Here is a 13,438-nt window from a genome sequence, read left to right as displayed (position 1 = left end):
GTCCTAAAGGAAATCAATCCTGAATATTCACTGGAAGGACTGAAGCTGAAGCTCCAATACTTTGGCCATCTGATTTGAAGAGATGACTCATCGAGTCATCGAAAAAGACCCTGATGATGGGAAAGACTGAAGGCAAAAGGAGAAAGGGGTGGTAAAGGATAAGATGGTTAGATAGCATCACCAACTCAATGGACATGAATCTGAACAAATTTCGGAAAGTACTGAAGGACAGAAGAGCCTGGGGTGCTATAGTCCATGAGGTCATGAAGAGTCAGACACAATTTAGTGACTGAACAGCAACTAATGTTCACTCTTAGCTGTTAAGAAAAATTAGCTCTAGATTTGCTTTTGAAAGTATTCTATAAGTACCCATTACTATGCTAGTTTCTCTTACGGCGAATCATGCCTGCTTGACACGGCCCTTCATTTACAAAGTGCATAGTGGCAACACCCAAGTTCAGAGGTCTGACAGCTAGTCACCCTCACTCAGAGGCCTGGCTCTCCAGGGACATGGCTAAAGGGTCAGTTCAGGGATCCACTATTGGTGGATTGGTTCACTACTGGTGCGTGTGTGCTAAGTCGCTTCAGTTGTGTCTGACTCTGTGCAACGCTATGGACTGTAGTCCACCAGGCTCCTCTGTCCTGGGGATTCTCCAGGCAAGAATACTGGAATGGGTTGTGAATAAGCCAAACTGGAGCTCCTAAACCTGGCCGTGCCTTACTACAAGGCAAGGCAAACTCGGGATTTTGTTTTTAAATGTAGTTCCCATGGTAGACCTATATTTAAAAACAAAGCCCTAACTCTCCATTAAGCTGAAGCTCTAATACTTTGACCACCTGATGCGAAGAACTGACTCATTGGAATAGATGCTGGGAAAGACTAAAGGCAGGAGAAGGGGACAACAGAGGATGAGATGGTTGGATGGCATCACCGACTCAATGGACATGAGTTTGAGTAAGCTCCAGGAGTCGGTGATGGACAGGGAAGCCTGGTGTGCTACAGCCCATGGGGTCCAAAAGAGTGGGGCATAACTGAGCGACTGAACTGAACTCTCCATTGCCTTATAGTAAGGCACAGCCAGGTTTAGGACCTCCAATTTGGCTTATTCAAAAACCTTTTTTAAACTCTGTTACCATAAAGTTAAACACTTGAGAAAGAACATATTAAAATCACACACTGGTTGTTACACTACAACACAGTGATGTCCACCTCTAACACTATGCTCTGTATTGCATCTGCCTTTCCTCTTGGCATATGTCTATTTTATCAGGATTGGGATCATATTACTTATACTAGACATCTTCAGGCTGGGTTCCACTAGAGATTAAGCCCTACAGAAAAGGATTTATGTGTCTATTTTCCTTTTTTTAAAAATTTTAATTTTATATTGGAGTATAGCCAATTAACAATGTTTCGATAGTTTCAGGTGAACAGCAAAGGGCCTCAGTCACATATACACATGTATTCATTTTCCCTTAAACTCCTCTCCCATTCAGCTGCCACACAACATTGAGCAGAGTTCTCCATGCTATACAATAGGATTGAGTGTCTATTTTAATTTTCTCAAGGATGGTCTATAATTCAAATCACTCCAGAAGCATGGGAGAGAAGTTAATTCATAATATATTGGGGTTGGCCAAAAAGTTTGTTTGGGCTTTTCTGTAAGATATAATTGGAAATCCCAAATGAACTTTTTGGTCAACCCAATATCATGGTGGCCTTAGAGCATTCAGGCTTAATCCTCTTGTAGAGCCCCAGCTGAGGAGGGCTGGTCTGTACTGTTGTATAATTTGCTTTGTTCACCTAATGATCCTTTAAACAGACATGTAATAAGCATATATCAGGCACTGGGAATATAAAGAAAACTAAGACATAGCCTTTCTCTTGAAACGAAAAATCCAGCCAGGGAAAACAAAAATACCTAAATATTCAAAATGCCAAAAAGCAGAGGCGTGGCAGTGACATTAGATGAAATGTCACTGCCTGGGGTGTCCCAGGCAACGGAACACTAGTGACATTAGATGAAATCAGAGAAGCCTCCTTGAGGAGACAAAGTGTAAATGGGTCCTTTAAGGATAGACTGGACCTCAGAGACACAAAGGAGAGAGACAGCAGGTATTCCGGATGGGAGGACGGGCATGCCAAGATTCCCAGGGATGGCTGCTCCAGCCAGGTCACAGGGGATCTGGAGGAAAGTGGGAGAAGATGTAGCAAAGAAGGAATCATTAGACTTCCATGGTGGTCCAGGGGCTAAGACTCTGTGCTCCCAATGCAGGAGGCCCAGGGTCAATCCCTGGTCAGGGAACTAGATCCCACGTGCTGCAACTAAGAGTTCACAAGCCAGCTAAATATCCTTCGTGCTGCACCTGAGACCTGGCACAGTCAAATAAATAAATAAATAAACATCAACAATTTTAGAAAAGAAGGAATGAGGGCCTCCAAACTGGCCCCAGAGGAGGAGGTGACCCTAAGTGGTCCTTAGGCAGGAGGGATGTAAGAGGCCACCGGAGGGATGGTCAAGGGGCTCTGATGACCACCGCAGCCAGGGCTGATGGAGCAGGGGAGACGGAGAGGGACAGAGACACGGGGGCCGACAACAGTGGTGAAGGAAGAGGCCACAGAACTTGGTGACTGAGCTGGCAGCGGCTGTTCTTTTAGCACCCAGCCTGCTGAGATCCAACCTGCATAACAAATTCAGGCTGCTAATAGGAAAAAAAAAAAAGCAAAGCATGCAAGAAGGCCCCACCAGCTGCCACCGTTCCACTATGCACTGAGATGATTTCACGGCCGAGGTAGGGGTAACAAAGGGGGATAAGAGGAGGAGGCCAGAAGGGATACGACAGGACACTGGAGTAAACTGAGGTAACTGCCTGGAGAACTGCCCAGGTTCCCTCCAAGCTCTAACAAAACATCTTATGTAATATCTCTTGGGCAGTGGGCCCCCATGTGACAGCAAATTAGACATGCAGAAGATGCTACAGCAGAACACATCTGTGGCACTCTCCTGAATGCCACAAATAAAGCAAAATCTAAAAGCTTCCTTTTCAGTGGAGGATCTCCCTCTTCATCTAAAGGGAATACAAGTAGTCAGGCTGCATAAATAATACTGAATAGGAAAAAGTGAAAGTCAGTAGAATGAACAGTTAACAACAGCAACTCTGGGACTCAATATGAACAAGCTCCAACATGGGGATCTTTCCCTAAACTGGAGTATAATGGGCGAGTGAGTGTGCAAATTCTAAAATAACCAAGATCCCACCTCCCAAAGAAAGAGTCAGGGTATGGGTTCTTATGCTTTGAGATTATGAAGAGACGTCACCAAATAGGACCTTAGCAATATTCCTCAGGGAGCAGATAGCTGCTAAGTGGGGAAGGGAAGGTGGAGGATTTGGTAAGCAGTTTATGTAGTAATCTGGTATAGTGGTCCCTTGATATCTACAGGAAATTGGTTCCAGGACCACCACCACTTCTTGGATACCAAAATCCATGGATGCTCAAGTCTTTTATATTAAATGATGCAGTATTTGCATATAATCTACGTACATCTTCCCGTATACATTTTAAATCAGCTCTAGATTACTTTTAATACCTAATACAACATAAATGCTATGTACATAGCTGCTGGCACGCAGAAAACTCAAGTTTTGTTTTCTGGAACTTTCAGGAAATGTTCCTTTTTGAATATTTTTGATCTGCAGTTGGTCAACATGGAGGGCTGACTATATTCAATAACACTTTTTGTCCTTAGGAACAGAAGAACCAAAATAGTCATATAAAATGACAAATCAGAAAGTGATAACGACCCCAGAAAAGGAACTGGAGGAAAAGTGACTGGGAACAACCCAAAGGTTGAGAGGCCCTGGCTGTTGAGAGCCTGAAAGAGAGGGAAAAACCAAAGGAGACAAAGGAAAGTTTTGTTTGAGTCGTTTTAAGCTCAGAACAAGTTAAACGTGTTTGAAAACCGACAACATGTATTCAGGTCTGTGAGAGGCATCACTAAAACATACAATTTCCTTTTATGCCTAAATCACACGTCCCTTTTACTCTCTGCTCCAAAAATTTGGAAAACCAGCTCCTGGGCAGAATCCCAAACAGGCATACTGTCATTCACATAACCTCATTTTTAATTAGGCAGGGAGTATGTGCCTGGGGGTACAGCAAGAAGCAACACAGATATAGCCTCTTCTTCAAAGAGCTCTCATCTCATTTTTAAAATTAGACGAGTAGATCCATCACCAATGTTAATATTTTCCTCATTTTTCTTGTTAACTTATTCTACATTGGATATGAGGGCAGTGTTAGGAGATATTTTACATTTGGGGGACATGGGTGTACTGTGTGTTTGGGAAGGAGCTTAGAAAAGCCTCCCCCCACTTCTGGAAGGAATAATGGATAGGACTTGGTGGGGGTTGGGAAAGCAGGTGCCCCTGAGCAGGGACACTTGGCACTGAAGTGAGTGTTTGAAGGTCCAGCCCTGGAGGGAACAACATACCAAGAGGCTGCAAAAGGAAGCAGACCATGCCATGGTGGGTTGGCATTTCATCCTAAGACAAAAGAAGCCAACTGTGGGAGGGAGATTTAAACTGGAACTGGATTTTGGAGAGACCTCTCTTGAGGTAGGACTGGAGATGGGGAAGTCCTATTGTGAGGCAGGACCAGTGAGGAAGTTGCCATGGAGACCCGGCAGAGTGAGGATACTGTGCCTAGAAATGCAGGAACTTGGACCAGGGACCACCTCAGATCATTCTCTCAGGAATTTTGATGGGAGCTCTTCTGATGGGTGGGGTGTGAACGTGCAGAGTGCTACAAAGACAGAGATGCATTTGTCTCATCCACCACCTCCAGGTCAGTTTGCCTGAGTCTGAATCCCTGCTCTGTCCCCTACAGTTTCTTGACCTCCCTGAGCCTCAATGTCCTAAAAACATATTTGAAAAGTTAAATTTGAAAGTATTTAGATTTGAATGATCAACAAGTAAGAGCAATGAAAAAAGATATGTCAAAATTTGTAGAATGAATTGTACACCTGAAGCTTGCGGGTTGCAACTAAATTAGGTAAGGGAAATATGTGGTCTTAAGAGCTTCACGACCCAGATAATCATGATGGTGTGATCACTCACCTAGAGCCAGACATCCTGGAATGTGAAGTCAAGTGGGCCTTAGAAAGCATCACTACAAACAAAGCTAGTGGAGGTGATGGAATTCCAGTGGAGCTATTTCAAATCCTGAAAGATGATGCTGTTAAAGTGCTGCACTCAATATGCCAGCAAATTTGGAAAACTCAGCAGTGGCCACAGGACTGGAAAAGGTCAGTTTTCATTCCAATCCCAAAGAAAGGCAATGCCAAAGAATGCTCAAACTACCACACAATTGCACTCATCTCACACGCCAGTAAAGTAATGCTCAAAATTCTCCAAGCCAGGCTTCAGCAATATGTGAACCGTGAACTTCCTGATGTTCAAGCTGGTTTTAGAAAAGGCAGAGGAACCAGAGATCAAATTGCCAACATCCGCTGGATCATGGAAAAAGCAAGAGAGTTCCAGAAAAACATCTATTTCTGCTTTATTGACTATGCCAAAGCCTTTGACTGTGTGGATCACAAGAAACTGTGGAAAATTCTGAAAGAGATGGGAATACCAGACCACCTGATCTGCCTCTTGAGAAATTTGTATGCAGGTCAGGAAGCAACAGTTAGAACTGGACATGGAACAACAGACTGGTTCCAAATAGGAAAAGGAGTACGTCGAGGCTGTATATTGTCACCCTGCTTATTTAACTTATATGCAGAGGACATCATGAGAAATGCTGGACTGGAAGAAACACAAGCTGGAATCAAGATTTCCGGGAGAAATATCAATCACCTCAGATATGCAGATGACACCATCCTTATGGCAGAAAGTGAAGAGGAACTAAAAAGCCTCTTGATGAAAGTGAAAGTGGAGAGTGAAAAAGTTGGCTTAAAGCTCAACATTCAGAAAACGAAGATCATGGCATCCGGTCCCATCACTTCATGGGAAATAGATGGGGAAACAGTGGAAACAGTGTCAGACTTTATTTTTCTGGGCTCCAAAATCACTACAGATGGTGACTGCAGCCATGAAATTAAAAGACGCTTACTCCTTGGAAGGAAAGTTATGACCAACCTAGATAGCATATTCAAAAGCAGAGACATTACTTTGCCAACAAAGGTCCGTCTAGTCAAGGCTATGGTTTTTCCTGTGGTCATGTATGGATGTGAAAGTTGGACTGTGAAAAAGGCTGAGCGCCAAAAAATTGATGCTTTTGAACTGTGGTGTTGGAGAAGACTCTTGAGAGTCCCTTGGACTGCAAGGAGATCCAACCAGTCCATTCTGAAGGAGATTAGCCCTGGGATTTCTTTGGAAGGAATGATGCTAGAGCTGAAACTCCAGTACTTTGGCCACCTCATGCGAAGAGTTGACTCATTGGAAAAGACTCTGATGCTGGGAGGGATTGGGGGCAGGAGGAGAAGGGGACGACAGAGGATGAGATGGCTGGATGGCATCACGGACTCGATGGACGTGAGTCCGAGATAAACTCATATGGGTCTGTGAACATTAAAAGACATACATACATATATGTCGATATACACATAATATAACATGTATGTGCCTGGGGGCATAGAAAGCAGCAACTCATGACCTATACTTATACATATATAACATGTATATAATATGGTCTATACATATATATATATAATATGTCTAAAACAGGTAAGGATATAGTGAGTCAGTACATCATTTATCTTTATTTCTGTCCTATATTTTATAGTATGTGGGTTTGTTATAGAGAGTAGTATATAAGATTTTCAAAAAGAGTCACCCTCTGCAAACCACAAAACACTCTTAGATTCTCATGAATCTCGATTCTCTTGGCAGATAATTGAACCCCTTTACTGTTAGCTCTGAATGCCCTCTTTATCACCATAAATACCTTCAATGTTTATAGGAGGCAAAGATACCATGAGCCACATGTGGCTGCTGAGTAATTCAAATATGGCCCGTCCAAACTGAGATATGTTCTCATGTAAGATACACACAAGGCTTTGAAGAATTAAGTTTGACCAGAAGAATGTAAAATAGCTCAAAAACAACTTTTATATTAATTTAATAATATTTTATACATATTGGTTTAATGAAAATAAATTATTAAAATTAATTCACCTGTCTAAAAAAAAAATCCTTCTAATCTCTTGGGTTTAATTGCTAAGTTCCTAACTTCTTAATTTAGTTGACTGGGTTATTAATTTTTGCCTGTTTTCTTGCAAATATGAGTCATTAAGACCACATATTTCCCCTACCTTATTTAGTTGCAACCCACAAGCTTTAGGTGTACAATTCATTCTACAAATTTTGACATATCTTTTTTCATTGCTATTACTTCTTGATCATTCAAATCTAAATACTTTCAAATTTAACTTTTTAAATATGCTTTTAAATTATATTTTAAAACTGATACATAATTTAGCTTCACTGCATTCAGAGAACTTGGTCAATATGATACTCGTTATTTTAAATATGTTAGAACTTACTTTATGACCTGGTGTATGTTCAATTTTTGTAAAAGTATACTCTTTACTTGCTGGAACTATGTATTCTATTTAATTGGTTTGATCAAGCTTATTAATTGCTTTGCTTCTTAATCCCTTACTGGTTTTTTGTTAGCTTGTTCCATCAGTTACTGAAATAGATATGCTAAAATCTCTCATTATGTTGTCACATTTGTCAACTTTTTTTTGTCATTCTGTCACTTTTTACTTTGTATAGTTTGGAGCTGTATTTTTAGGTGCATACAAGTTTAGTTTAGTCCTGTTTTGTTTTGTTTTAATTTTCCTGGGAAACCAAAACTTTGATATTATATATATATGGCTTGGGTTATAGTTCTACTGGACTGAGCCACTCCAAAGGAAGAATAAACAAGAAAACCAGATACCAAATCCTGGGTGACTAAGGACTTGATTGCAGAAAATGACAAGCAAAGCACAGAGAGTATTGGTAGCCCTATTTGAAAAAAAAATAAGTACCACTACTCTGGCTTCCTCTTTTGCTGCTGGAGTCTAGATTGGAAATGAAAACAAGATGTTTGTGAAAAGCAGAAATGATATAGAGAACAAGATAGAAGAGAATATAAAAGTAGAAGCTGAGGGGAGAGAAAGGACTAGAGAAGAAGGAACACTACATGAATAACAGAAAAACTGCTTCTGCTTTGAACTCAACACATGTAAGCCTTTAATTATGAAAATGACACCTCGTCTTAAAGGCAGACTTCATGTTCAAAAGACAACGTCCTATTCCATCAAAACAGACTTTTCAAATGTGTTATTTGTATCAATTTTTTCCTCTTTAATCATATCACATCACATGAAACAGAACCATTAATTCCAGATATTTAAAACTTGAAAAGGGGAAGAATTCATGGGTATAAGGAGGTGATGAACCATCCAATATTACTTAATTCTGTATATTTTTCCACACGCTAAAGGGGAACAAAAATGTCTTGCATGGCCTCTAAAGATCAAACAAGAAATAAGCTTTTCCTCTAGGACGTGGGGGAATTCTTCAGTAGAAACCCAGAGGTACAGGGAACACAAGTCACATAACTAAAAACAAAGCAGAGAAAGTGCAGTGTTAGAAAAGGTAAGGAGACGTTCCCAGGGGTGTCTGTGGCAGTCTGGAAGAGACAACCACTCCCTGACCACAGAGGCTCATGGAGCTGAAGTGCTCCTCAGGGTCAGCCTGTCCTGCTGCCTGACCTGGGGCGGCCGTGGCCTAGAGGTGACCGCACTAGCTGAGAATCTATAGCGCACAGCCACGTGGTAACTCATCGTGGCTCCTGGCACAAGTCCTTCCTCGGTCTCCCCGGTTCAAAGCCATTGTTGAGCTAATCAGTTAGTAGTAAGGAACTACCCATGCAAAGCTGAACATACACATACCCATGACCCAGCAATCTCACCCCTACCTAGACTGTCATCAGAAATGCACATACAGGGGCTTCCCAGGTGGCATTAGTGGTAAAGAATCTGTATGCCAACATAGGGGATACAAGAGACACAGGTTCGATCTCTGGGTCTGAAGATACCCTGGAGTAGGAAGTGGCAACCCACTCTAGAATTCTTTCCTGGAGAATTCTATGGATAGAGGAGCCTGGTGGGCTACAGTCTATAGGGCCATAAAGAGTTGGACACGACTGAGTGACTGAGCGACTGAGCACACAGATGGTCCAGTGGTCAAGACTCCATGCTCCCAATGCAGGGGCCCTGGATTCAATCCCTGGCCAGGGAACCAGAACCCAAATGCCATAATAAATTAAAAAATTAAATAAATATAATATTTTAAAAAGCTGTTAAAAAGAGAAATATGCGTGCACCCACACACACACACACAAGCCAGGTATGAAAACAGTCATGGCATCACTAACTGTAATAGCCAAACCTGCCACCTGCCCAAGTGTCCATCAACAGTGCACAGACAAAGATATAGTATATTTTTCACCCACAGGCCCAATCAGCAATGAGTGAGCACCCTACAGCGAGAGGCAGCATCTGGAGTGAGTCTCAGAAACCCAAGTCCGAAGGAAAGAAGACAGACACTGCAGAATTCCAGTGATACAAGCTCGAGAGTCAGCAGGGGTTCTCTTCCAGGATGCAGTGACTCAAAGGGGACCCACGGGTGCTCCTGCTTCTTGATCTGAGAGCATGGTATGCTGAATTTGTAAAATCTGTTGGACAGTAATCCACTTATGCCTACTTTCCTAGCATGTATGCTATACTTAGAAAAACAAGATAACGCTCTTCTAAGTAAGACAAGCCTGGTCATGTCCTTGTACCTCTCTAACCTCATTTTTCTTCTGCTCGCTACATCTTCCTTGCTCCCCCTCTGCACGTGTGCTCAAGCTGGGTCTCTCTTCCTGCTGCTGCTGCTGCTAAGTCGCTTCAGTCGTGTCCGACTCTGTGCGACCCCATAGACAGCAGCCCACTAGGCTCCTCTGTCCCTGGGATTCTCCAGGCAAGAATACCGGAGTGGGTTGCCATTTCCTTCTCCAATGTATGAAAGGGAAAAGTGAAAGTGAAGTCGCTCAGTCGTGCCCGACTCTTAGCAACCCCATGGACTGCAGCCTACCAGGCTCCTCTGTCCATGGGATTTTCCAAGCAAGAGTACTGGAGTGGGGTACCATTGCCTTCTCCAGGGTCTCTCTCCCTAATGGCCTGCATGTCACCATCCACAGTGATGGTTTCCTCCCACAATAAGCCAGTGATTCACCCACTTCTGGATGCCTTTGCTAACACCCCTCATACTGATCCAGCACCTTGCTGCTGCTTCTCGGCAGTTAGGGAGTGCGTACCATTGTTAATGTGTGTATACTTCCAGTTGCTTTAATTCTGCCAAGGCTTCCCAGATGAACCAAAAACACAGAGCATGCCCTCTGGGAGCGTCTCCACAGGCAATTCAGATTAAATTGATTAAACCGCTTCTCAGGAACTAGAAGAGTGTGCAAAGGGAGCCGTGACCCTTCTTCCAAGACTCTCCCTTCTGCCCCCAGCACCTGGATGAACTCCCATAGAGGACTTGAAACCTCTTCTATTGTCTCTTTCACCTCCCAAGAGCCAACCTGCTAGACAAACTCCTGCCAAACAGACCAGCAGGGCAAATAGGGGAGGACTGGAGGAGACACATCAAAGAACAAAGGGTTTTTTCTTATCCTGCCTTGAACATAGTCTTAAAATTCAACACTATTACTCAGCCAGAAAAAACCAAAATAATGCCATTTACAGCAACATAAATGGACCTAGAGATTGTAATACTGAGTGAAGCAAGTCAAAGACAAATATCATAGGATATCGCTTTTATGTGGAATCTAAAAAAATAGTACAAATGAACTTATTTACAAAACAGAAATAGAATCACAGATGTAGAAAATAAACTTATGGTTACCAAGGGGGAAAGAAGAGGGAAGGGTTACTTGGGAGACTGGGATTGACATAGACACACTACTATATATAAGACAGATAAACAAGAAGAACTACTGTATAGCACAGGGAACTCTGTTCAGTACTGTATAATGAATGGCCTATATGGAAAAAGAATCTAAAAAAAAAAAAAATAAAATATATATATATATATATATATATGGCTTCCCCAGTGGCTCCACGGTAAAGAATCTGCCTGCAATGCAGGAGATGTAAGTTCAGTCCCTCGGTTGGGAAGATCCCTTGGAGAAGGAAATGGCAACCCACTCCAGTATTCTTGCCTGGGAAATCCCATGGACAGAGGACCCTGGCAGTCTACAGTCTAGCATGTATGCAAAAGAGTCGAACACGACTTAGTGACTAAACAACAACAAATACATATTTATATATAACTGATTCACTTGGCTGTACAGCAGAAACTAACACGACATTGTAAACCAACTATATTCAAATAAAAACTAATAAATTAATTCCAAAAAATTCAATACTAACCTATCATGGTAATATGAAACAATCTGGCAGTTTAAGCCAAAATTATAAGCATTTTCAAAATAGGCAGTCATTAATGTGCATGTTTATCATTGATGCCTGTCAGCTCTCTCCCTCTCTCTTCCACAAACACCTTCATGCCTTCCCACCTCACCCATTTTTTTTCTCACCTAGAGAAAGACCCAACAACTAATCATAACCAAGATTCATTTTATCTCACAGAAATAGCGGCCCTCAGACAACAGACAGACCTATGAAGAGGTTCACTATACTCTGGTCACAGGGCTCTGCCAGTTTACATCAGTCTCTCCTCGTCCAAGCCCTGGCTGGAATTCAGGTGATTCCTGGCTCTACGACTAGAAATGTAAGACATTCTGCTAACCTGTCAAGCTTTCAGAATTAGGTGAATGAAACCACAACCCATCCTGACAGTTTCTGCCTCTGTGCCCCTTCACTCAGCAGACAGGATTCCTCCCCAAGGTTCCTCTCTTCTGTGGAAGCAGATTACCAACAGCAGGGCTCAGCTTAACACCAGAGGGCAGGAGCCACATCTCCTTCCTCTTTGTAATCCCAAAGTCAGATCCATGCTTGGCCTGATGAGCAGGTAAACCAAAGGGGCTGGCAGGTAAAAACCATTTTCCCTTTTAAACAGACTGATACTTAATGAAGCAAAGGCCACAGACATGAACTAAGATATGAGGACATAAAATGTCTTTCCAGTGAGTTAGTGATTCTGCAGGACCCTCTTCATTGGTGAACACATTTGCCATCAGAACCACAGAACCAGGGGCCTGAAAGGGATCTTGGCCATCTGCAGGTCAAGCCTCCCACTACAGATCAGGAGATGGAGTCTTACAGGGGGATCAGCGTTGGCCAAGGTCACCCACCTCTTGTGGGGTTGGGCAGGACCTAGCTTCTTTCTATTCGAAGATGCTCTCAGAAAATCTTGTATTACTTAACACACTAAAGGAGCATATAAAATCCATGCCCATGTCAAGCCACTCCTTACAACTCAGGAAACACCAAAGGTCACCACAAAACGTGTCTCTTCCGCAGGGCTGGCCGCACAGAGTGGGCACGAAAGGTCACTGGCGAATTTCTACCTGCAGACACTGCACATCACGCCTTCCCGATGGATGCGAAAGACAGCCGCCGGAGCTGCTAGTCACCGAGGGTCCTTCCATCCTGTCCCGGGGAAATGAGTTAACTGGGCTCTTCTGGCTCGGAAGCTTCGAGCAATGAATTAAACCCCAAGTCGCTGCGGAACACATAAGGGAAAGGGACACCGCGCCTGGAGCGCACATCCCGGCCGTTCACCCCTCCGTCTCCACCGCGTCCACACTTGCGCGGGCCGCGGCGTACCCAGCCGGTCCGCTGCGCGCGAGGCCACGACTCCCAGCCCGCGCCCCCGCCAGGCGCATCTGGGGGAGCCGTGCCCTGGGCGCTGCCCGTAGGAAGCTGGGGCGGAGCCGCCGGGCCCAGCCACGCGGGGGCAGGGACCGATCGCCGCCGCCGCCCCCGGCCAGCGGCCCCGTTACGCCGAGGAGGGGGCTGCGCCACGTACCTCGGCCGGCAGGTGCTGCCGCCGCCGCCTCGGTTCGCGGCTTCAGGGGACGCCGCTCCGCGCCACCCGCCGCCTTCTTTCGCATATTAGGGAGCGGGCGCCAGCCTGCCTCTAGTCCCGGGCCCCGCGCCCCGGCCCGCCCCCAGCGCTGCGCTAGCGCCCATTCAGTCCCGGACCGAGCGCTCCCCGGCTCGGATGCGGAGGAGGGGCGTGGGGCGGGGCCTGGAGTCACGAGGACACGAGAACCAATCAGAGCGCGCGAGGGCTCCCGAGGCTGCCTCGCTCCCTGGACTCGCAACCCTCCCCACCCAGCGGGCCTAGGGGAGCCGGGCGCCCCCAGCTGGACGCGCGTCGTACTGTGTGCTGGCGCTGGCGGGGTCTGGGGCACTCACAGCCCTCTAGA

At 44.5% G+C, this 13,438-nt stretch overlaps 1 protein-coding gene across 3 annotated transcripts in view; it reads right to left on the bottom strand.

The window, feature by feature from the left end:
* The window catches only part of ST3GAL5 (ST3 beta-galactoside alpha-2,3-sialyltransferase 5), a 57,534-nt gene extending 44,299 nt beyond the window's left edge, over positions 1–13,235 (bottom strand). The window contains exon 1 of one of the 3 annotated variants that reach the window (XM_027555524.1): positions 13,036–13,235. In XM_027555524.1, coding sequence (XP_027411325.1) covers positions 13,036–13,120 — 85 coding nt within the window. In that variant the 5' untranslated portion in view covers positions 13,121–13,235. Of the gene's footprint in view, positions 1–12,574; positions 12,858–13,035 lie in introns of those variants that run through there. The other 2 variants (XM_027555526.1, XM_027555525.1) reach the window with 2 other exon arrangements.
* Between the last annotated feature and the right edge of the window lie 203 nt (positions 13,236–13,438).

Source organism: Bos indicus x Bos taurus, chromosome 11, assembly GCF_003369695.1.
Source record: "Bos indicus x Bos taurus breed Angus x Brahman F1 hybrid chromosome 11, Bos_hybrid_MaternalHap_v2.0, whole genome shotgun sequence".
NCBI classification, from domain to species: Eukaryota; Metazoa; Chordata; class Mammalia; order Artiodactyla; family Bovidae; genus Bos; species Bos indicus x Bos taurus.
Note: the sequence above shows the minus strand (reverse complement) of the source record. Positions and strands in the feature narration are given on the sequence as shown.